This window comes from Engystomops pustulosus, chromosome 3 (genome assembly GCF_040894005.1).
Source record: "Engystomops pustulosus chromosome 3, aEngPut4.maternal, whole genome shotgun sequence".
NCBI classification, from domain to species: Eukaryota; Metazoa; Chordata; class Amphibia; order Anura; family Leptodactylidae; genus Engystomops; species Engystomops pustulosus.
In genome coordinates, this window is record NC_092413.1 from 227,801,992 (window position 1) to 227,827,147 (window position 25,156).

The 25,156-nt window shown below is 51.8% G+C and overlaps 1 protein-coding gene across 3 annotated transcripts in view; it reads right to left on the bottom strand.

Annotated features, from left to right (window-relative positions):
- DPYSL5 (dihydropyrimidinase like 5) overlaps window positions 1–25,156 on the bottom strand; it is a 62,981-nt gene that overhangs the window by 18,698 nt on the left and 19,127 nt on the right. For all 3 annotated transcript variants that reach the window (XM_072143931.1, XM_072143930.1, XM_072143932.1), the window contains exon 2: window positions 1,006–1,270. In XM_072143931.1, the coding sequence (XP_072000032.1) occupies window positions 1,006–1,266 (261 nt within the window). In that variant the 5' untranslated portion in view covers window positions 1,267–1,270. The remainder of the gene's footprint in view (window positions 1–1,005; window positions 1,271–25,156) is intronic.

Sequence of the window (25,156 nt, forward strand, 5' to 3'; positions counted from 1 at the left end):
TCATCTCATGTTAGAGCCTTGAAGACGAGTCTTGGAGACAACTCCAGCTTAACCCTCGCAGCGTTGCTGGAAAGCTGAACGTTACGGCCGTCTTATCACTGTAACCTCGGACAGTGGGGAAGGACAGAAGGTCACGCTCAGAACGGTCTCCTCTTACTGATACTAGGATGTACAGAGCCACTAATAGGAGGATGCTGCCCCTAGTTACAGACGAGCCCTAGTTCCAGACGACCCCTCTGCCCCCTGTGGTCCCTGGATGTTACTTTAGTCTCAGGCTGTAAAGTGTCTGTAATAACGTTTTATAGATAATCCTCGTTCCCATGACACCAAAAAACTTCCAATCCAATTGTCACGGAGACAAAACCATTTTTTTTGTCTGGTGTTACAATTATAAACTATACAGTTTCGACTTACATACAAATTCAACTTAAGAATGGACCTAAATAACCCATCCTGTATGTAACCCGGGGACTGCCTGTATTTTCATGTAACATACAAACATCTTCCATATCAGAATGGTAAATGCAGATCTGGTGGTGAGAGAAGGTATTGGAAATGATTAAAGAGGACCTCTCACCACCACACACATGTAGGGGCTTCTTCACAGATTCAGGAACACTTTGCATTTTCTTTCTAGCCCTTGGGGTTGCAGAGATATCAGTCGCAGTATCTGACCATTGTAATCCTTTCTACTGTCAGAGGGGAGGAGTTAACAAGTAGCAGATTATCATAACACACGCCCCTAACTCTGCTCCAGCTCCTCCTCTCTGACAGTGGAGAGGCCTATAATGGTCAGATACCGGGACTGATATCTCAGCAACTGTAGGGGCTAGGGGGAAAAATCAACATGTCTGTGAATGTCTGAAGTGGCCCCTACAGCACGGGGTGTTCATCATCATGAGTGTAAGATAGTGAAAGGTCCTCCTTATACTCTGTAGAGTGGACAATGAAACATCCCACACCAGGAGACACTCTGCTCCCACACATGCCGGAGTCCTTTCTTACCTTGGTGCCGTTGTAGAAGTCATCCATGCAGGTGGCATTCATGAAGGTCTGGTGAAAGTGGGTGCTGGTGTCTATGCCCCCAGGGATGACCAGCTTTCCGGTGGCATCAATGACCTTTGCGCCTCCTGGTATCATCAGCTCCCGTCCCACCTGCTGGATGATCCCGTTCTCGATGTAGACGTCGGCCTCCTGGGTGCAGTCATCGTTCACCACCTTACCCCCTTTAATGAGGATCCGAACACTGGCTGCGTTGGCGTGCATGGCTCTGCAGGAAGAATGGCCGAGAGTTAGAGGATGGAGAGGTCTTACATCTTCTACACCTCCTGACATGTCTCAATGTGACAATTGTGAAGCATCAGTTCTTAGAACTCTATATTGTGCTCCAGAACTTTATGAAACTTTTTGCATCTCCTGAGAGATCTGTAACTATGGTGGAGACTATGGTGTGACCCCGATCATGTCAAAATGTTCTACTAAAGTTCTACAAGTCAAATTTTGGTCAATGTCCATTTCACCGAGGCCTGCCTCCATTGTGGCCCTGTTATTTGTAGTTTTGTGTGGAACGGTTCTCTGTACCTATTCATGAGATGGGGGAAGGGAACCAAGTAGAAGGTTGTGAACAGATATCAGAAGAGGCAAGATGTCCTACAGCAGAGAGACTCGTGAGATACTACTAAAACTGCTATCACTGGGCTCATATCTGTACTGATGAGCACCAACATGAGATTGTTCTACTCCAGATGTCCACTGTGCATACAACCTACTCAGTACTTCAACAAGATCCAGAAATAATCCATCAAGAACACATCTAGAGCACAAAGAAAAGTAGTAATGGTTCTAAAGCAACACCAGACAATGGAAAAACTCACCACAGTCCATGAGAACTTGCAATGGAACTTGGAATTCAGAGTTCTTGCACACAAAACCTAGGAACTGCGTCAACATCAAGGAACAGGACACCCCAAACCCTACATATTACCAGATAACAACCCCAAAAATGTAATAAAGATCTCTCTAAAAGCTCAGGAGCAACGAGCTGCCACCGAAAATAAAGTTAGGGAGCTCCATGTTGAACGTCAGGAGCCCAGTCAACTTGAAGTCTTGGTTCTTCTCACAAACTGTTCTGCTACAGCACATTGCAAGGTCCAAATATTTTCTACTTGGCAGTAAGCCTGCTGTAAATTCTGGATATCTCAAATAGACCATAATTTACAACAAACAAACTATACCTTTCTGCAGGTCACCAGAGAAGCATCACCTTTGTACATGCAGATCCTTCAGACCTCTATACTAGCCACCAGAGAACCTTCACCTCTCTAAAGGAAACCAGGGAACCTTATAGGCCCTCAGAAAACTTTCACCTCTCTACAGGCCACCAGAGAACCTTCACCACTCTACAGGCCACCAGAGAACCTTCACCACTCTACAGGCCACCAGAGAACCTTCACCACTCTACAGGCCACCAGAGAACCTTCACCACTCTACAGGCCACCAGAGAACCTTCACCACTCTACAGGCCACCAGAGAACCTTCACCACTCTACAGGCCACCAGAGAACCTTCACCACTCTACAGGCCACCAGAGAACCTTCACCACTCTACAGGCCACCAGAGAACCTTCACCACTCTACAGGCCACCAGAGAACCTTCACCACTCTACAGGCCACCAGAGAACCTTCACCACTCTACAGGCCACCAGAGAACCTTCACCACTCTACAGGCCACCAGAGAACCTTCACCACTCTACAGGCCACCAGAGAACCTTCACCACTCTACAGGCCACCAGAGAACTTTCACCACTCTACAGGCCACCAGAGAACCTTCACCACTCTACAGGCCACCAGGGAATCATCAACTATCTACAGGGAACCTTCAACACTCTATAGGCCACCAGAGAACCTTCTCCTCTCTACTGGAAACCTTAAAGGAAACCTACCACTTAGAATGGCAGGGGTAGGCTGTAAGTACCGAGCACCAGCGCAGGGTGAGATTACTTTCGTTAGTGTTATAAACCGCGGTATCGCGGTTTTAACACTTTTTAAACTTTAGAGCAGGAGAGGCTTCGGCGCTGCGCACGACCATGCGCGCGCAACATCTCTGCTATTTCCTATGTAGGCGTGCGCACGATTGTGTGCACGCAGCGACGAAGCTTTGACTGGTCTAGAGTTTAAAAAGTGTTAAAACCGCGATACCGCGGTTTATAACACTAACGAAAGTAAGTACCGGCACCAGCTCACCCTGAGCTCACCCTGCGCTGGTGCTCGGTACTTACAGCTTACCCCTGCCATTCTAACTGGTAGGTTTCCTTTAACCTTTTTACAGGAAACCAGGGAGCCTTCACCTTACCCCAGGCTAGCAGAAAAGCTATATCTCCCCTCCACCACCAGGAACTCTACACCTTCCTCCATTCCACAATGGAAACCATAAAATGCAGCCAAACCACACACTAGGGAAGCCACAGGCATTATAGCACCTACATGTTGTCTGATCTATGGTGTCTTTAAGAAACAACCAAGGGACCCAACAGGAACTGGAGACGGACAGAACCCAAGCAGTGGAAATTCCAAAATCTCCATATTATAGGAGCTACAAAAATGTGAAGATCTGTATTCCTATGAGAAGTGGAGAAATAAATGCTTTCCAATGCTTAGTAACCATGGTACAAACCTCCTGAATCTCCTGAACGTAGAATGACTGTCTGACAATGAGAGAACCTGTGATGGCAATAAATAGTCCTGCCCTTTAAGTGACCCAATGAATGAGAACGTTCTCACACATCCGCACCATCCTAACGACACCGGAGAGACGCGCCAAGACTTACAGATGAGGAATCTTCAAAGGTGCTGCCAGGCAAAAAAACCAATGAGTGTCTACACATACGAGTCCTCCCAAGAACTGCAGCTTTGGATGTGACTGGAGTATAAGACATGATACTGCACACACAATACCTAGAGATGTTATGCAGATACATAACATGAGGTTCAGCGGAGGAGCTGTTCTGTAGATACTTCTCCGCCATACGATGGAACTCCAAGGCTAGTAACGCAACGTCACGATTATGTCATTACCGATCAGCAAGATCCTGAAAACCCATGAACTCCCTGTACATGACACAGCAGGCAAGGATCCGCGGAGATGAAGCCCGGGGCAGGCAGATCGCACCCGTCACTTCCATTACGTGATCAAACCTGACAAACTCTACAGACTCCGACTGAGATCAAGGAGAACCGCGGAGACTGCCGCAGAGACCGGAGACCGACACAAGGTTCTGGTCCGTCTTATGGTATTGTATATAAACCCACTTGTTATAGCATCCATACTGAGACTCAGACACTATAGAGGATTATCACTGGGGGATATACAACGTTCAGCGACTGGTTACTCCCATGTTAGAGATTCTGCTCTTACTGTAAAGAACCTATGGAGATCTGATGAGACATCTCAATCTATAAAACATCACCAAGCCACTTGTAAGTATCTCTCAGCTCCCACTCTGCACTGTGATAATCCCAGAGGATAATATACATACACCACAAGTGATCTCAGTAGAGGCACTGTTTTTGGTTCTCCTCAGTTATACATTAACTGTAAAATCCGCACCAGGTGTTTGCTGCACGAATCAACCCAAAATATTCCTGGCTCGATTGGATTGGTTGTTTTAACAGTCCTCTGTGAAGGAAAACGTGACGTTTCGGACCCCTGAAGGGTACACAAGGTCAACAGACACTTTTATAGACGATCCCTGAACACACTGGTCCTGGAAGGCGCCGGAAGTGATTTAGAGTTGTCCACACAACCTCAGGATATGGCACAACAATAAGATCCCTCTCACCAGCCTCAGAGAAACAGAATCTTATCAACCCAATAAGCTGCCACCAGTTCTCCTCTAATATAAGCCCGGTCCGTAAAAGGATAATAAAAGGTGAGGAACCAACCTCAGTTAGGATAACAAGATGATTTTTTTAAGGGATATGGATGACTTAATGAACAGGACAAAATCTGGCATGTGATCCTCCCTTATACATATATGTTCATCACATCCTCTTCATCTTGCTGTTCACATTGTTGTATTACAATGAGGTGATCACGACACCTAACAAATGATCAGCAGAGAGACATCAGCAGGTTATAGCAGAGATACAGAGACTGAAAGAGCCACAGAGACATCAGCAGGTTGTACCAGAGATACAGAGACTGGAAGAGTCACAGAGAGACATCAGCAGGTTGTACCAGAGATACAGAGACTGGGCGAGTCACAGAGAGACATCAGCAGGTTGTACCAGAGATACAGAGTCTGGAAGAGTCACACAGAGAGACATTAGCAGGTTATACCAGAGATACAGAGACTGGAAGAGTCACAGAGAGACATCAGCAGGTTGTACCAGAGATACAGAGACTGGAAGAGTCACAGAGAGACATCAGCAGGTTGTACCAGAGATACAGAGACTGGAAGAGTCACAGAGACATCAGCAGGTTGTACCAGAGATACAGAGACTGGAAGAGTCACAGAGAGACATCAGCAGGTTGTACCAGAGATACAGAGACTGGAAGAGTCACATAGAGACATCAGCAGGTTCTACCAGAGATACAGAGACTGGAAGAGCCACAGAGAGACATCAGCAGGTTGTACCAGAGATACAGAGACTGGAAGAGTCACAGAGACATCAGCAGGTTGTACCAAAGATACAGAGACTGGAAGAGTCACAGAGAGACATAAGCAGGTTGTAGCAGAGATACAGAGACTGGAAGAGTCACAGAGACATCAGCAGGTTGTAGCAGAGATACAGAGAGACTGGAAGAGTCACAGAGACATCAGCAGGTTGTACCAGAGATACAGAGACTGGAAGAGTCACAGAGAGACATCAGCAGGTTGTACCAGAGATACAGAGACTGGAAGAGTCACAGAGAGACATCAGCAGGTTGTACCAGAGATACAGAGACTGGAAGAGTCACAGAGACACCAGCAGGTTGTACCAAAGATACAGAGACTGGAAGAGTCACAGAGAGACATAAGCAGGTTGTAGCAGAGATACAGAGGCTGGAAGAGTCACAGAGACATCAGCAGGTTGTAGCAGAGATACAGAGAGACTGGAAGAGTCACAGAGACATTAGCAGGTTGTACCAGAGATACAGAGACTGGAAGAGTCACAGAGAGACATCAGCAATTTGTACCAGAGATACAGAGACTGGAAGAGTCACAGAAACATCAGCAGGTTGTACCAGAGATACAGAGACTGGAAGAGTCACAGAGAGACATCAGCAGGTTGTACCAGAGATACAGAGACTGGAAGAGTCACAGAGAGACATCAGCAGGTTGTACCAGAGATACAGAGACTGGAAGAGTCACAGAGAGACATCAGCAGGTTGTACTAGAGATACAGAGACTGGAAGAGTCACAGAAACATCAGCAGGTTGTACCAGAGATACAGAGACTGGAAGAGTCACAGAGAGACATCAGCAGGTTGTACCAGAGATACAGAGACTGGAAGAGTCACAGAGAGACATCAGCAGGTTGTACCAGAGATACAGAGACTGGAAGAGCCACAGAGAGACATCAGCAGGTTGTACCAGAGATACAGAGACTGGAAGAGTCACAGAGACATCAGCAGGTTGTACCAAAGATACAGAGACTGGAAGAGTCACAGAGAGACATCAGCAGGTTGTACTAGAGATACAGAGACTGGAAGAGTCACAGAGAGACATCAGCAGGTTGTACCAGAGATACAGAGACTGGAAGGGTCACAGAAACATCAGCAGGTTGTACCAGAGATACAGAGACTAGAAGAGTCACAGAGACATCAGCAGGTTGTACCAGAGATACAGAGACTGGAAGAGTCACAGAGACATCAGCAGGTTGTACCAGAGATACAGAGACTGGAAGAGTCACAGAGACATCAGCAGGTTGTACCAGAGATACAGAGACTAGAAGAGTCACAGAGACATCAGCAGGTTGTACCAGAGATACAGAGACTGGAAGAGTCACAGGGAGACATCAGCAGGTTGTACCAGAGATACAGAGACTGGAAGAGTCACAGAGAGACATCAGCAGGTTGTACCAGAGATACAGAGACTGGAAGGGTCACAGAAACATCAGCAGGTTGTACCAGAGATACAGAGACTAGAAGAGTCACAGAGACATCAGCAGGTTGTACCAGAGATACAGAGACTGGAAGAGTCACAGAGACATCAGCAGGTTGTACCAGAGATACAGAGACTGGAAGAGTCACAGAGAGACATCAGCAGGTTGTACCAGAGATACAGAGACTGGAAGAGTCACAGAGAGACATCAGCAGGTTGTACCAGAGATACAGAGACTGGAAGAGTCACAGAAACATCAGCAGGTTGTACCAGAGATACAGAGACTGGAAGAGTCACAGAGAGACATCAGCAGGTTGTACCAGAGATACAGAGACTGGAAGAGTCACAGAGAGACATCAGCAGGTTGTACCAGAGATACAGAGACTGGAAGAGTCACAGAGACATCAGCAGGTTGTACCAGAGATACAGAGACTGGAAGAGTCACAGAGAGACATCAGCAGGTTGCACCAGAGATACAGAGACTGGAAGAGTCACAGAGACATCAGCAGGTTGTACCAGAGATACAGAGACTGGAAGAGTCACAGAGACATCAGCAGGTTGTACCAGAGATACAGAGACTGGAAGAGTCACAGAGACATCAGCAGGTTGTACCGGAAATACAGAGACTGGAAGAGTCACAGAGACATCAGCAGGTTGTACCAGAGATACAGAGACTGGAAGAGTCACAGAGAGACATCAGAAGGTTGTACCAGAGATACAGAGACTGGGAAAGAGAGGTTTTGTGTCTGGGTTTATGCTGGCACTGTCAGCTGTGAGAGGGGCAGGAAGAGCTGCAGTGACCCATCACCTCCTCCTTCAGGCAATTGCCCTTATTCTCCAGTATTTTCATTTAATTTCCTAATTTTGTTCTAAAAATCTTTCCAACCAGAAAATTCCACAAAAAACACAGACGTGATTATAGAAAATATTCCCAGGTATGTGGGATCAGGAGTGGAGGCTGCGCAGCAAAGTGTGACCTAGATACAGCAGAACATGAAGGATAACTGGGACACGGGGTTCAGGTACACGGAGAATTCAACTTAACAAGCAGAGGGGGGGGGGGGGGTGCGACATACACCACAGCAGCAGTAATGGCCGACTCACACCACATGCTGGAAACCGTAAGCAATCCAATATCTCCACCCCCACCCCCAATATCTGCACCCCCACCCCAATATCTGCACCACAACCCCCAATATCTCCACCCCACCCACAATATCTGCACCCCCACCCCCAATATCTGCACCCCCACCCCCAATATCTCCACCCCACCCCCAATATCTGCACCCCCACCCCCAATATCTCCACCCACCCCCAATATCTGCACCCCACCCCAATATCTGCACCCCCACCCCCAATATCTCCACCCACCCCCAATATCTGCCCCCCCACCCCCAATATCTGCACCCCCACCCCCAATATCTCCACCCCACCCCCAATATCTGCACCCCCACCCCCAATATCTCCACCCACCCCCAATATCTGCACCCCACCCCAATATCTGCACCCCATCCCCAATATCTGCACCCCACCCCCAATATCTGCCACCCCCACCCCCAATATCTCCACCCCACCCCCAATATCTGCACCCCCACCCCCAATATCTGCACCCCCACCCCCAATATCTCCACCCACCCCCAATATCTGCACCCCACCCCAATATCTGCACCCCATCCCCAATATCTGCACCCCACCCCCAATATCTGCACCCCCACCCCAATATCTCCACCCCCCTCCCAATATCTCCACCCCCCCTCCCAATATCTCCACCCCCCCTCCCAATATCTCCACCCCACCCCCAATATCTGCCAACCCCACCCCCAATATCTCCACCCCCACCTCCCAATATCTCCCCCCCACCCCAAATATCAGCACCCCCAATATCTCCACCCCCACCCCCAATATCTGAACCCCCAATATCTCCACCCCCACCATCTGCACCCCCAATATCTCCACCCCCACCCCAATAACTGCACCCCCGCCTATGCCCTACTAATCAGAAGACGACAAGAGACACCACGTGCTCTGCGTGTCCCGCCTCACCTGTATATAATACACTACAGATACCACCACGCTCTGCGCATCCTGCCTCACCTGTATATAATACACTACAGATACCACCACGCTCTGCGCGTCCTGCCTCACCTGTATATAATACACTACAGATACCACCACGCTCTGCGCGTCCTGCCTCACCTGTATATAATACACTACAGATACCACCACGCTCTGCGCGTCCCGCCTCACCTGTATGTAATACACTACAGATACCACCACGCTCTGCGCCTCCTGCCTCACCTGTATATAACACACTACAGATACCACCACGCTCTGCGCGTCCTGCCTCACCTGTACATAATACACTACAGATACCACCACGCTCTGCGCGTCCTGCCTCACCCGTATATAATACACTACAGATACCACCACGCTCTGCGCGTCCAGCCTCACCTGTATATAATACACTACAGATACCACCACGCTCTGCGCGTCCTGCCTCACCCGTATATAATACACTACAGATACCACCACGCTCTGCGCGTCCCGCCTCACCTGTATATAATACACTACAGATACCACCACGCTCTGCGCGTCCTGCCTCACCCGTATATAATACACTACAGATACCACTACGCTCTGCAGCAGCTGCGGCACAATCCTGGCAGAGCACAGCTGACCCCCCGGCACACGGATCACATGGATCTCCTTTGTTCCCGGAGCCCCCCCCCCCCCAGTGATCTGCGTCCTGGGTCTCATCCAACATTGTGGCTGCAGCGTCTGGCGACACAAGTCTCTCCCGAGCGACAGCAGCTGCGGCCCAGGACACATCCCACAATAAGGAACAATCACATCCCCAATCCCCTCACCCAACATAACATAACATAAGCCCACCCTGCCCCCCACCACCCCCACCAGGCTCCGGCCTAACCCTGACATATCCTGGAGCTGATAATGTGATCAGAAAGTGAGTGCAGCTCTGGGGTATAATACAGGATGTAACTCAGGATCAGTACAGGATAAGTAATGTCATGTATGTACACAGTGACTGCACCAGCAGCAGAATAGTGAGTGCAGCTCTGGGGTATAATACAGGATGTAACTCAGGATCAGTACAGGATAAGTAATGTCATGTATGTACACAGTGACTGCACCAGCAGCAGATAGTGAGTGCAGCTCTGCAGTATAATACAGGATGTAACTCAGGATCAGTACAGGATAAGTAATGTCATGTATGTACACAGTGACTGCACCAGCAGCAGAATAGTAAGTGCAGCTCTGGGGTATAATACAGGATATAACTCGGGATCAGTACAGGATAAGTAATGTCATGTATGTACACAGTGACTGCACCAGCAGCAGAATAGTGAGTGCAGCTCTGGGGTATAATACAGGATGTAACTCAGGATCAGTACAGGATAAGTAATGTCATGTATGTACACAGTGACTGCACCAGCAGCAGAATAGTGAGTGCAGCTCTGGAGTATAATACAGGATGTAACTCAGGATCAGTACAGGATAAGTAATGTCATGTATGTACACAGTGACTGCACCAGCAGCAGAATAGTGAGTGCAGCTCTGGTGTATAATACAGGATGTAACTCAGGATCAGTACAGGATAAGTAATGTCATGTATGTACACAGTGACTGCACCAGCAGCAGAATAGTGAGTGCAGCTCTGGGTATAATACAGGATGTAACTCAGGATCAGTACAGGATAAGTAATGTCATGTATGTACAGTGACTGCACCAGCAGCAGAATAGTGAGTGCAGCTCTGGGTATAATACAGGATGTAACTCAGGATCAGTACAGGATAAGTAATGTCATGTATGTACACAGTGACTGCACCAGCAGCAGAATAGTGAGTGCAGCTCTGGGGTATAATACAGGATGTAACTCAGGATCAGTACAGGATAAGTAATGTCATGTATGTACACAGTGACTGCACCAGCAGCAGAATAGTGCGTGCAATCTCATTCTGCTGTGTGCTACTGAAGGGTGTGGCTGTGTGCTGCTGAGCTCCTGCACCACCTGGTGGAAGATCAATCCACCCAGGCCTGCTCTCTCCTCCCCAGGGAGGGAGTGGGTTTTCTGGGATGAGTGAACCAGGCAAATCCCGGGCTTCTGCCTCTCGGACCAGGCCGGCGGGGGGCAGGAAAAGCCAGATACCGGCCAACATGGAGGGGGTGAGAAGATCTGCCCGAACCCAAGGACGCAGCGATGTGACCTCGGCTGCCACCCCCAAGACCCAGGGAAGCCGCAAGGTCTCCGCTTCACAGAAGATTAAGGCAAGTAACATCAGCCTGAGTGCTCCTCCTGGAAAGCTGAGTGACTGTGCGGGAAAGTTGGGTGGTTCAGCTGGAAAGCTGGGTGCTCACGGAGGTGTGCAAAAAGCATGGGGACATCTAAAGGCCCGGGAGTCTGCTACCATCTATGGCTCCCGGATTGCTGAGCACCTCCGTGAGTACGAGGAAGCTGGCAAGGCGATGAATAGGCTCCAGGAGGAGATACGCGAGACCTTGGCCCTAGCGGGGGTGGCTACACAGAAGAAAAAGTCTGATCTTCTTAACACCATTGACAGACTTAAAGCCGAGGTCACCGCTCTGCAGGAAAAACGACGGTTGATCCGGGAGCACAGCGGTCCGTTCAGGGAAAAGCTGGAGAATGACGCCCGGTTTGATGACATGCGCCAGGAGCAGCTGAGAAAGCTGAAGGGGCTTAAGATCCAGGCGGATGAAGGCGATGGCGATGATGAGGAGGATGAGGAAGACCTGCCGTGTCCGTCTGGTGGCCTGCACCAACACCAGCAGGCCTCGCACGACAGGCTGCCTGCAGAGCAAGCGCCATTACCATCAGGCTGCGGCTCTGCCAACCTGGAGGAGGAAAGTGATGACAGCGGCCAGGGGGGGGCGCTAATGGCTCAGATCCGTCAGCTTGAGTCCCCAGTTCACCTCCAGAACTTCTCCTTCGGCGATGATATGCCAGATGACGACCCAAAGAGAAAGAAGAGAGCCAAGAAGATCAAGGCGTCTCAGGAGGTGAATCTGGTGTTTCGTCCCCTCCCTGTTCCCTCCGGGCGGGCAGCAGTGCCAGCCTGTCGTGTAGGCCCCGTTACCCAGCCCAGCACGAATCCTGCAGTGGACTCGGTGCAAGGGTGCGGGGAGATTGCAAAGCCACGTTCCACCATGGCGCAGAGCACCAGCCTTGTTTGTAGTAGCAAGGATGGTGCAGGGAAGGCATCGGCCGAAAGGCCGGACAGTGAGGGCGATCCAGCAGGTCCTGGTACTGTGCGCTGCCCCCCAGTGGGAGGGGGGGGTGGCCCGGTGCCAGGGGCAGTGGCGGTGGCTCCTGTGGCCCCTAGCACTGTGGCTGCATCTAGCTCCGGTGAGCAGCGGCAGTGTGATGGGGCTGCTGGGGCTTGTGGTGCGGCGCCTCCCAAGCGTCCTGTGCAGCCTGTGGGAAAGGGCGCAGGAAAGATTTTATTTTGTATCGGTGCATCTGACCCTGGAGATGACCATAAGAGACTGTCCGGAGTCAATAAGGACAAGCGGCCTCTTTCATCCAGCGAGCAGCGATGCTCAAACCTTAGAAAAACTGTGGGACAACAAGGGGTTAATGCCAATGAGGCAGAGGGCACAAGTAAGATCGGGGTTGGAGCTGCCTCTTCTCAGGCTGTATCAGCTATGGAGGTGGCTCTACCCCCAGTGTCCAGTGACGCCGAGGCAACCCCAGGTCCTCCTGGCCCAGCTGGTGTGAGTGATGCAAGGAAGCGAGGCAGTATTGTACATAGTGTGGTGAATGTTGGGGTGGTGAATGGTGCTGAGGGGGGTGATCCTGGTGTGCGTGCTGGACCATCTGCACCCCCAGTGGTGGCCGCTCCCATAAGGAGCTATGCGAGTGTCACCGCTGGGGCAAGTGGGGTTAACTCCTTGTCTCCTGGCTCTGGGAATAGCGTTTTGCAAAGGCGTCTTCTGGAGGCTCTCAGGAGAGGGGAAAAGTCAATCAATGTAGAGGGGAGAGATGTTGATCTGTCCTTCTGGACAGACAGGCATGGCCTGGCAGCCTTCCAAGAGAAAAGGGGGGGAGAGACTGTATGGTCTTTACCCACAACTGGGCCCGGAGCTGCCCGTAGGAATGTGGTTCGTCTTCGCTGGAGGGGCAGTGACGCATGCCCACCCAGGTCAAGGGTGGTGGAGCTCCTCCTGAAGATGAACTTCAGGGCTAGTGACATCTTTGCCCTGATACATCCTTATGGTACTCCGGAGTTCGATGTCAGCTTTGTTCGGCCGGAGGGCTTAGAGCTCTTCTGGTCGAATTATGAGCTGGCAAAGAACGAGCCCGCATGGCGAGACTTTGCTGTGCAAGCAGTGTCTCGCCAAAACGCAGTCAAGAAAGTGACCGTTTTGACCCGTAACGAGTCACTTTCTTGCATGGACATCATGACGTGGCTAAGTCGTTATGGCGAAGTAGTTCAGGTACCTCAGAAAAACCGCGATGAATTTGGCATTTGGTCTGGGGCCTGGACCTTCATGATGAAGTTGAAGTGTTCAGGCGGCACAGTCGCCCACATTCCTTCTTCAGCCTTTCTTGGGCGGGACAGAATCCTGATTTTCTACCAGGGGCAGCCGAAGGTCTGTCACAGGTGCGGTGACCCCACCCACTTTAGCGCCAGCTGCCAAGTGCAGAAGTGCGCTTTGTGTGGTGGGCTAGGTCATCTCGCTGCATCCTGTAAGGACATTAGGTGTAACCTGTGTGGTGAGCTCGGTCACCCTTTCAGCCGTTGTCCTCGCTCCTTTGCCAATGCGGTTGTGACCCCAGTGGAGGAGAGCCATGAGGTTGCTTCTGCTGGGGAAGGTACCAGCAGAGGTGGAGGAGCTGAGGGGCCTGTGAAGAAAAGTAAGAATAAGTCACCTTCTCAGTTGAGGCGGCTTGAAGCCAGACAAAAAGGGAGAGAACTGGGGAAACCTCAGGTTGCTGGGGTGACCCTTGGTCCTTCCTCAGAGGCTGGTCATGCTACTGAGGCCCTGAGGGATGATGAGTTGGATGAGGAGGTCAGGAGGATGGAGCGCGAGAAAGGTGCCATGTCCTCCACGTCCTCCCATTATGAGAGTATGGATGAGGATAACAGGATTTGGCTAGAAAATAAGCGCAAGCAGAAAAAGAAAAAACGCGGTGTATCTAAGGTACCTAAGGAAGGGAAAACTTCCTCCCCTCTGGTTGAGCTTTCCAACCGGTTCCTCACCCTCGATGAGATCGCCTCCTCGGAAGGAGAGGCTGAGGGTGGGGTTCTGGAGGTGGCGGCGGAGCAGCCTGCAGGGGGCGCCGAGTCTCTATCCTCTGGGGATGCTGGGTCCTCAGAGTGGGAGACTGACTCAGAGTCAGGAGACAAGGACGAAGGAGAGGGTGGTCCGGGTGGGTCCTTGGGGGCCAGTAATAACATGGACACCTCAATTTCGTTAAAAATAAGTTGCCCCAATTCTGATGGTAAAAGGGAAAAGGCATCATCTTCAGAGGAGAGTCGGGGGAAGGGAAATGGAAAGAAAAAAGCCGTCTAACTCAATCACTCATGATGGCGGCACCCACTCCGTTGACGCTGGCGTCCATTAATGTCGCCAGCATTAAGTCTGATGCGGCTAGATTTGCGGCCTTTGATTTTCTCGGCCGCGTTGAAGCCGACATTTTATTTTTGCAGGAGACCAGGCTGCCAGATTTGGCGGCCGTGTTTAAAGCTAAGAGGGAATGGAGACACGGGCCTTCCTATTGGTCTCTTGCGGCCGAGCCGTATAGCGGAGTGGCGGTCCTTTTTACCGCACCGGTAGAATGCCGACGAGTTATTGAGTTAGAAATGGGGAGGTGCCTGATCCTGGATGTCCTCATGAAGGGACAAGAACTTCGCCTAATTAACATCTATGGTCCCCAGTCCAAGTGGGACAGGAAGTGTCTCTTTATGAGGATCAAGCCCTACCTTTTTACAAGTCGGCAGGTGGTCTTTGGAGGGGACTTCAATGCTGTCACGAGGTCCCAAGATAGGGGAGGTTCCAGAGACAAGCTGACTTATGATAGCGTCGCTCTTAATAGCATAGCTAGTGAGGCTCGCCTGGTGGATGTCCACATCCGGCACACCCCAGGCCACGCGGGGTTCACCTATTATAGGGGTAGCTGCAGGTCTAGAATAGACAGGTTTTATTTAAAGGAGGAAGCCATCTCTTCAGCAGTGTCCGTTGTTGAGGTGGAGTTCTCCGACCACTGTTTAATTTTGTTTTCTCTGAATGTTACAGAGACCCCCCGGATGGGAAGAGGCTACTGGAAGCTCAATTCGTCTCTCCTGGAAGAAGCAGAGATAAGACAATCCTTTGAGGACTTCCTTCAGAGCCAGGTACCATTGCTGGGCCTTTGTAGCAGTAAGTCAGAGTGGTGGGAGATGCTCAAGAAAAGGGTGGCGAGATTCTTCCGCCAGCTCTCGAGCCTCAGGAGCCTGGACAGGTACCGCCTGTATCAGGGCCTGAGGAGGAAACTCGAGCATCTCGTCTCGACTGGAGGTAGTCGTGAGGACATCTCCAGAGTGAAATCCTTGCTGAAGAGGTGTCAGTACGATAGACACGCATCTTTGGTTTTTGAGAGGGATTACGGGAAATACCGCTCGCCCGACCCTTACAGAAACTGCAAGATGTCAGTGAATGGTAAAGTTGTCACGGGACTGGTTGACAGTACGGGATCCCTGAAAAGGTCCAGATCAGGGATCCTGGAGGTCGTCAGATCCTTCTACTCACACCTCTTGGGCAGGAAGGATCTAGATCGGGATGTGATGTCGGCTTTCCTGGCAGAAACTGTCCCTGAGCCAGGAGTAGACCCCTCTCTTGATGTTTTGACAGAGCTGATCAGGGAAGAGGAAGTCAGCCTGGCGATTGAAGGGCTCGCCCTCAAGAAATCGCCAGGTCCGGATGGCTTAACATCTGAGTTTTATAAGACCTTTAAGGACGCCTTGGTTCCCCTCTTGACTGAGGTATTCAATGAGTGTCTTTCCTCGGGCGCTCTGCCGAAGTCAATGAGGAGGTCTGCCCTGATCATCCTGTCAAAGGGTAAGGACCGATCTCGTATTGAGAACTGGCGTCCCATAGCGCTTCTCAATACGGACAGAAAGGTTTTGGCAAAGGTGCTGTTTAATCGGCTGGTGCAGTTTGCACCCCGGCTCCTTTCGGGGACCCAGCACTGCTCTGTTCCAGGCCGCAGTACATTTAGTGCTGTGCTTTGTGTCCGGGAGGCAGTGGAGCAGGGCAGGGCTGGTAACTGGAAGGGGTACTTGCTGTCCTTGGATCAGGCAAAAGCGTTTGATCGGGTTAACCACGAGTACCTCTGGTCTGTCCTTCTGAGGTATGGCCTGCCGGGGGAGTTTGTCAATTGGCTGAAAGTTTTGTACGCAGAGGCAGAGAGTTTCCCGCTTGTGAACGGTTGGATTGGCCGCCCTTTTGAGGTCGGGTCTGGTGTTCGCCAGGGTTGTCCTCTGAGCCCACTTTTATACGTGTTCGCGATTGACCCATTCCTTAGGAGGGTTGATCGTGGGCCGTTGGTGGGAGTCGGGATGGACCAGGCGGCACCGGAAGCCACTCTAAGGGTGGTAGCCTATGCCGATGATGTCACCGTTTTTGTGTCCTCGAGAGGGGAGGCGCAGTGGGTGATGTCAGAGGTTGACCGCTACTCAGAGGCTTCTGGGTCCAAGATCAACCGGGATAAGTGTGAGAGTCTCTGGCTGGGAGAGGGGGATCCAGGCTTTGATCTCCCGGACACTCTTCCAGGGCCCCAAGACTCTGCCAAAGTTCTCGGCATCGAATTTGGCCAGGGGGATTACCCCATGCAAAACTGGGACGGCAGGCTTAAGATCGCCGCTCAGAGGGTGGACCAGTGGAAGGGTTGGTCTTTGACCCTCAGGGAAAGGGTGAACTTGATTAAAACTTACCTGCTCCCATTGCTGATATATCTGGGCAGTGTGTGCATGTTGCCAGAGCCCCTCTGGACTCGGGTCTACAGTCTGTTCTTCCAGCTGTTATGGGGGAATAGGCTAAACCTAATCAAGAGGGAGGTTACTTACCGCACGAGGAGACAAGGAGGGTTGTGTATGGTCAACCCTGTGGTGTTCCTAGTGAATACCTTTCTTAAGATCAATGTTGCAAACCTCTGGAAAGAGAGGGCTCCTCCGTGGGTATACTCCTGCAGGGGATGGTTTCGGCCTTTCTTCCAGGAATGGGAGACAGGAGGGCAAGTGAAGGATCTTCGTACACCGCATGGGCATCTTCCGGCTTACGCTACCCCGGTTCTGAAGGTGATTCGCCGGTGGGGTCTGGGAATGTGGGAGATCAGGACTTTGTCGAGGAAACTCCTTGACAGGAGGGTTCTGTTTGCCCGTTTCCAGAAGCCTCTGGCCCTCAGGGATTGCCCAAGTCGGGATCTTGGGGTGGGTTTAGGTCTTTTGAATTCCATCAGGATCCCCTTGAAGTTTTGGGACTTGGCTTGGCGCTGCTTCCATGGAAAGCTGTGTGTGAGGGACAATCTGAAGTGTAGGAGCTCTGAGGAAAGGGGTTGTCCCCGGGAGGAGTGCGGTGGCCTGCTGGAGAGCATGGACCACTTCCTGCTTCAGTGCCCCTTTAACACAGAGGTGTACAACCGGGTGGGCGCTTCCATCCATTGGCCCGGGTTGGCCGGTCTCTCCTATGCGGAGTGGGCCTATGGAGCATTCAGAGGCCTGGGTGGCCGGGACCGCTGCACGTTATTCCTAGTTAGCCTAGTGGTCAGGTACCACACGTGGAACGCACGGTGTTTAGTGTCGACGCAGCGTAAAATCCTCCCGGTGGATGAGGTGGTTAGGAACATTCTGGGTGACCTGGTGAAGGTGCGCTCTCTGGAGTATGAGAGGCTGGGCACGGGGAGGGCCTCTCTCCTTTGGAGGGGGTTCTCCTTTAGTGTCCCTTAGTCTGTCATCTCCGCTCCTGGTGTTGGGCTGAAGCTGACACTGTAGATTTTTGTTTTGTATCTGAGCTTATAGTGATGTAGGGGCTTGCAGGCACCGAACCTGGGCTTTATGTGGTTTGGATTTGTTATGTTGATTTGTTTAATGTGTTTGTATCTTGTGTACATTGTGTATTTATTTATAGTTATATGTAGTTATAGTTCTTGTGTGTATATAGGTTGGTTGGTTTTGGGGTGTTGGTGTTAGGGTGCTAGGTTGGGAGGGGGGTGGACGGGACTTGGACTGTACGATCCTGGGCACTGGTCTGGACTATATAACGCAAACTTTGGACGTTAGACCAGTGTCTGGGAGGGAGGGTGATGGGCGTGGGATTTAGTTAGCTATATTTAATGTTATTTAATGTTATTAATGTTATTTCAGTTATATTCATTGTTATTTCTGTGTTTATTTCTTGTTCGTTTATGTGTATTTTGCTGTGTATTTAAAAAAAAAAAAAAAAAAAAAAAAATTAGGTGGTGGGATTGGGTGAAGGTTTTGTTTTATAATGCTGATTGTGTGGTGTGTGTGTGGCTGGGCCAGGAGATTTCCGTAAGACTCTTTTAGTTTGTATTATTGTTTTGTTATTATTATTATTGTTTTTGCCAGAAGTTATGGCTTGATTTATGTTTATGGTTGTAATGTTTTTCATTTTTATATATAAAATAAAAGATTTACAGGATGTAACTCAGGATCAGTACAGGATAAGTAATGTCATGTATGTACACAGTGACTGCACCAGCAGCAGAATAGTGAGTGCAGCTCTGGTGTATAATACAGGATGTAACTCGGGATCAGTACAGGATAAGTAATGTCATGTATGTACACAGTGACTGCACCAGCAGCAGATAGTGAGTGCATCTCAGGTGTTGCTCGTTACCTCGTTAGCTGTCTGTTGCTGTGAGAGGCTGTGTGCTGCTGCTGCTCCTGAGCTCCAGGGAAAACCACCTCCACCTGGGGCCTGCTCTCTCCTCTCCCAGGGAGGGAGTGGGTTTCCAGGCATGAGCCAGGGCAGCAAGTCCCAGGCTCCTGCTTCCCGGTCTAGGCCGGCGGGAGGCAGGGGTAGCCAGGAACCGGCCAGCGCTGCGGAAGCCTTGGGGGTGAGAAGATCTGCAAGGAACAGCAGCAATGCTGCTCCAAGTACCCCCAGGCCAGCTAAGGCTTCAAAAAGCGCCAAAACCCCAGGAAAGCTGGACACCTCGGGAAAGCTGGGTACCTCGGAAAAGCTGGATACCGCGGGAAAGCTGAGTGCTCAGAGAGGTGAGGCTGACCTCAGTGAAGAGGGCTGGGGAATGCTGAGGACCCGGGAGTCTATTTCCAGCTATGCCTCCCGGGCTCTGGGCCACCTCTCTGAGTACGAAGAAGCCAGCAAGACGGTGAGGAGACTGCGGGAGGAGCTCAGGTGCGCCCATGCCAGGGCAAGCTCTGCCCAGAAGAGGAAGAAGGAGCAGATTCTGGCAGAGATTTCCAGGCTCCAGACTAACATCCAGGCCTTGGAGGAGAGGAAGGCTTACCTGCTAGAGAGGAGCGGTCCGTTTAAAGAAAAAATTCTTAATGATGAGCGGTTCCGGGAGATGGAGGAGGAGAGGCAGAGGCGGCTGATGGGGCTTCAGCCAGAGAGTCAGACGGAGGAGGAAAGTCCGGTACCGTGCAGTGGGCCCCCTGCAGGACAAGCGGCTATGTCATCTGGCTGCGGTTCTGCCGGCCCGGGAGAGGATAGTGACAGCCACCAGGGAGGGGCGCTGATGGAGGAGATCAGACGGCTCGAGTCCCCTGTGCACCTCCAGGACTTTACTTTTGGAGACGATCTGCCGGAGGATGCACCGGGGGGCAGCAAACCACGAAAGAAGAAGACCAAATCCGTGGAAGTGGTGAGTCTAGTCTACAGCCCCCTCCCCGTAAAACCCGAGTCGGCCGCAGGGTCAGCTCACTGTGCGAGCCCCGTTACCCAGCCCAGCGCCGGTCCTGCAGTGGACTCAGTGCCAGGGAGCGGGGAGATTACAGGTGTGACATCTGATGTGGCGACGGGCTCCGTCTCTGTTTGTGGTAACAGTGGGGGAGCAGGGGAGGCATCGGCCGCAAGGCCGGACAGTAAGGGCGGCTCGACAGTGGCGAAACCATCCAAATCCAGTGCTGTGGTGCGTCCCCCAGTGGGAGGGGGGGATAGCCCGGCACTGGTGGCAGCTTCCGGTGCCTCGGCGCCTCTTCATGCTGTTGCCGCTGATCACTTGGTGGTGGGGCGGCGGCAGCGTGGAGGGGTCGCTGAGGTTGAGGGCTCTGGACCTCCCAAGCCTAAAGTACTGTTTTGTGTTGGTGTTGGAGACAGTCTGCAGAGGAGTGCTGAGGAAGGTGGGGATCAGCGGCGCCACATACCAGCCAAAGATCAGCGGCGACTCCTACCTTCCTCTAAGAAAAGTAAAATAACATCTGCTACCGATGATGTGGAGGGCACAAGTGTGACACAAGTTGGGGTCCCCTCTGGGCGATGCGCTGTGGGGGGACCCCCGTCCCTTGTGCCTGAAGATGCGGAGGTGGTCATGTCCCCTAATGTTGTTGCTGGTCCAGCCAGTGTGAGTGGAGTCAGTAATGTTGTGGTGGATAATGTGAATGGTGTGAGTGGTGGAGAACCGTTACCAGCTTTGGGGGTGGGTGATGGAGTGACTGGTGGTGTGAGTGGCGCGGCGGAATGTAACATGCAGGTGGGTAGTGTTAATGTGGTGGGTGCAGGGGTTGGTCCGGTTGCTCCCCCAGTGGCGGCCCCTATTAAGAGCTATGCCAGTGTCGCTGCTGGGGGAAGTAGGGTTCCATCATCCTCGTCTCTGGGCTCTGGGGACGGCTTTTTGCAACGGCGCCTCCTGCAGGCCTTACAGAAGGGAGAAAGGACGATCAATGTAGCGGGGCAGGAGGTTGATTTGTCGTTTTGGATAGAGAGGCACGGCCTGTCTGCCTTCCGAGAGCAAAGAGGCAGGGAGACATCATGGTCGCTCCCGACAACCGGGCCGGGTGCTAACCGTAGGAATGTGGTCCGTCTTCGGTGGCGTGGCAGTGATGTGTGTCCCCCTCGGGCACGGGTAGTTGAGCTGCTGCTGAAGATGGACTTCAAGGCGGCTGACATCTTTGCCTTGATCCATCCCTATGGTACATCTGAGTTTGATATCAGCTTTGTTCGGCCGGAGGGGCTTGAGCTCTTCTGGTCCAACTATGAGCTGAGATACAACGAGCCCGAGTGGCGGGACTTTGCTGTGCAAGCAGTGTCCCGCCAGAGCGAACTCAAGAAAGTGACCGTTCTTACCCGTAACGAATCACTATCTTGCTTTGACATCATGACCTGGATGAATCGTTATGGAGAGGTGCTAGGATTACCCGAGAAAAATCGTGATGAGTATGGTATCTGGTCAGGGGCCTGGACCTTCATGGTGAAGTTGAGGCGTTCAGGTAACTCAGTCGCCCACATCCCTTCATCAGCCTTCCTGGGGAGGGATCGGATCCTGATCTTCTACCGGGGGCAGCCTAAGCTGTGTCACAGGTGCGGTGACCCCACACATTTCAGCGCAAACTGCACCGTGCAGAAGTGTGTGTTGTGTGGGGGTGTCGGCCATCTCGCCGCATCCTGTACGGGGCAGATTAGGTGTAACCTGTGTGGTGATCTCGGTCACCCGTACAGTCGTTGTCCTCTTTCCTTCGCTAATGCAGGCTCAACCTCAGCGGATGAAAGCCATGAGGCTGAATCTGCTGGGGAGGGGACTAGCAAAGGCGGAGGAATGGAGGGGCCAGGGAAGAAAGACAGGAAAAAGACGCCTGCCCAGCTAAGGCGTCTAGAGAAGCGTCAACAGGAGAGAGAGCGGGGGGAGTCTCGGGCTGCTGGGACGACCTCTGGCGCTCTCCTGGAGACCTCACCTGTCGCTGAGGCCCCAGGGGATAATGTACTGGATGAGGAGGTCAGGAGGATCGAGAGAGAGGAAGGTGCCACGTCCTCAGACTCCTCCCATTATGAGAGTATGGACGAGGATAATAGGGCGTGTCTAGAGGAAAAGCGTAAGCGTGGCGCCAAAAAGAAGAAAAAGGGTAAAAAGAAGGGAGGTGTAAGATCTTCTCCCTCCCTGACTAAGGTACCCGAGGAAGGTGCAACCAACCCCCCGCTGGTCGAACTTTCAAATCGATTCCTGGCCCTGGATGGAGCGCCTCCTGCCGATGGAGGGGCTGAGGGTGAAGGGCCAGAGGTGGCGGAGCCTGCAGGAGGTGCCGAGTCTCCCCCTGGGGAGTCAGGGTCCTCAGGAGGGGAGACTGGCCCAGAGTCTGGAGACGAGGATGAGGGGGCAGGTCCTGGATCTGCCCCTGAAGCATCAGAGGTGCGGGAGATGGACACCACAATATGTCTAAAAAGGGGGTGTTCATTTCCCGAGGGTGGTGGTAAGATGGGTAAAAAGAAAGCCGTCTAACTCAATCACTCATGATGGCGGCACCCACTCCATTGACGCTGGCGTCCATTAATGTCGCCAGCATTAAGTCTGATGCGGCTAGATTTGCGGCCTTTGATTTTCTCGGCCGCGTTGAAGCCGACATTTTATTTTTGCAGGAGACCAGGCTGCCAGATTTGGCGGCCGTGTTTAAAACTAAGAGGGAATGGAGACACGGGCCTTCCTATTGGTCTCTTGCGGCCGAGCCGTATAGCGGAGTGGCGGTACTTTTTACCGCACCGGTAGAATGCCGACGAGTTATTGAGTTAGAAATGGGGAGGTGCCTGATCCTGGATGTCCTCATGAAGGGACAAGAACTTCGCCTAATTAACATCTATGGTCCCCAGTCCAAGTGGGACAGGAAGTGTCTCTTTATGAGGATCAAGCCCTACCTTTTTACAAGTCGGCAGGTGGTCTTTGGAGGGGACTTCAATGCTGTCACGAGGTCCCAGGATAGCGGAGGTACCAGAGACAAGCTGACTTATGATAGCGTCGCTCTTAATAGCATAGCCAGTGAGGCTCGCCTGGTGGATGTCCACATCCGGCACACCCCAGGCCACGCGGGGTTCACCTATTATAGGGGTAGCTGCAGGTCTAGAATAGACAGGTTTTATGTAAAGGAGGAAGCCATCTCTTCAGCAGTGTCCGTTGTTGAGGTGGAGTTCTCCGACCACTGTTTAATTTTGTTTTCTCTGAATGTTACAGAGACCCCCCGGATGGGAAGAGGCTACTGGAAGCTCAATTCGTCTCTCCTGGAAGAAGCGGAGATCAGACAATCCTTTGAGGACTTTCTTCAGAGCCAGGTTCCATTGCTGGGCCTTTGTAGCAGTAAGTCAGAGTGGTGGGAGATGCTCAAGAAAAGGGTGGCGAGATTCTTCCGCCAGCTCTCGAGTCTCAGGAGCCTGCACAGGTACCGCCTGTATCAGGGCCTGAGGAGGAAACTCGAGCATCTCGTCTCGACTGGAGGTAGTCGTGAGGACATCTCCAGAGTGAAATCCTTGCTGAAGAGGTGTCAGTACGATAGACACGCATCTTTGGTTTTTGAGAGGGATTACGGGAAATACCGCTCGCCCGACCCTTACAGAAACTGCAAGATGTCAGTGAATGGTAAAGTTGTCACGGGACTGGTTGACAGTACGGGATCCCTGAAAAGGTCCAGATCAGGGATTCTGGAGGTCGTCAGATCCTTCTACTCGCACCTCTTGGGCAGGAAGGATCTAGATCGGGATGTGATGTCAGCTTTCCTGGCTGAAACTGTCCCTGAGCCAGGAGTAGACCCCTCTCTTGATGTTTTGACCGAAGTGATCAGGGAAGAGGAAGTCAGCCGGGCGATTGAAGGGCTCGCCCTCAAGAAATCGCCAGGTCCGGATGGCTTAACATCCGAGTTTTATAAGACCTTTAAGGACGCCTTGGTTCCCCTCTTGACTAAGGTATTCAATGAGTGTCTTTCCTCGGGCGCTCTGCCGAAGTCAATGAGGAGGTCAGCCCTGATCATCCTGTCAAAGGGTAAGGACCGATCTCGTGTTGAGAACTGGCGTCCCATAGTGCTTCTCAATACGGACAGAAAGGTTTTGGCAAAGGTGCTGTTTAATCGGCTGGTGCAGTTTGCGCCACGGCTCCTTTCGGGGACCCAGCACTGCTCTGTTCCAGGCCGCAGTACATTTAGTGCTGTGCTTTGTGTCCGGGAGGCAGTGGAGCAGGGCAGGGCTGGTAACTGGAAGGGGTACTTGCTGTCCTTGGATCAGGCAAAAGCGTTTGATCGGGTTAACCACGAGTACCTCTGGTCTGTCCTTCTGAGGTATGGCCTGCCGGGTGGGTTTGTCAATTGGCTTAAGGTTTTGTACGCAGGGGCAGAGAGTTTGCCGCTTGTGAACGGTTGGATTGGCCGCTCTTTTGAGGTCGGGTCTGGTGTTCGCCAGGGTTGTCCTCTGAGCCCACTTTTATACGTGTTCGCGATTGACCCATTCCTTAGGAGGGTTGATCGTGGGCCGTTGGTGGGAGTCGGGATGGATCGGGCAGCACCGGAAGCCACTCTAAGGGTGGTAGCGTATGCTGATGATGTCACCGTTTTCGTGTCCTCGGGAGGGGAGGCGCAATGGGTGATGTCAGAGGTTGACCGCTACTCAGAGGCTTCTGGGTCCAAGATCAACCGGGATAAGTGTGAGAGTCTCTGGCTGGGAGAGGGAGGTCCAGGCTTTGATCTCCCGGACACTCTTCCAGGGCCCCAGGACTCTGCCAAAGTTCTCGGCATCGAATTTGGCCAGGGGGATTACCCCATGCAAAACTGGGACGGCAGGCTTAAGATCGCCGCTCAGAGGGTGGACCAGTGGAAGGGTTGGTCTTTGACCCTCAGAGAAAGGGTTAACCTGATTAAAACTTACCTGCTCCCATTGCTGATATATCTGGGCAGTGTGTGCATGTTGCCAGAACCCCTCTGGACTCGGGTCTACAGTCTGTTCTTCCAGCTGTTATGGGGGAATAGGCTGAACCTTATCAAGAGGGAGGTTACTTACCGCACGAGGAGACAAGGAGGGTTGTGTATGGTCAACCCTGTGGTGTTCCTAGTGAATACCTTTCTTAAGATCAATGTAGCAAACCTCTGGAAAGAGAGGGCTCCTCC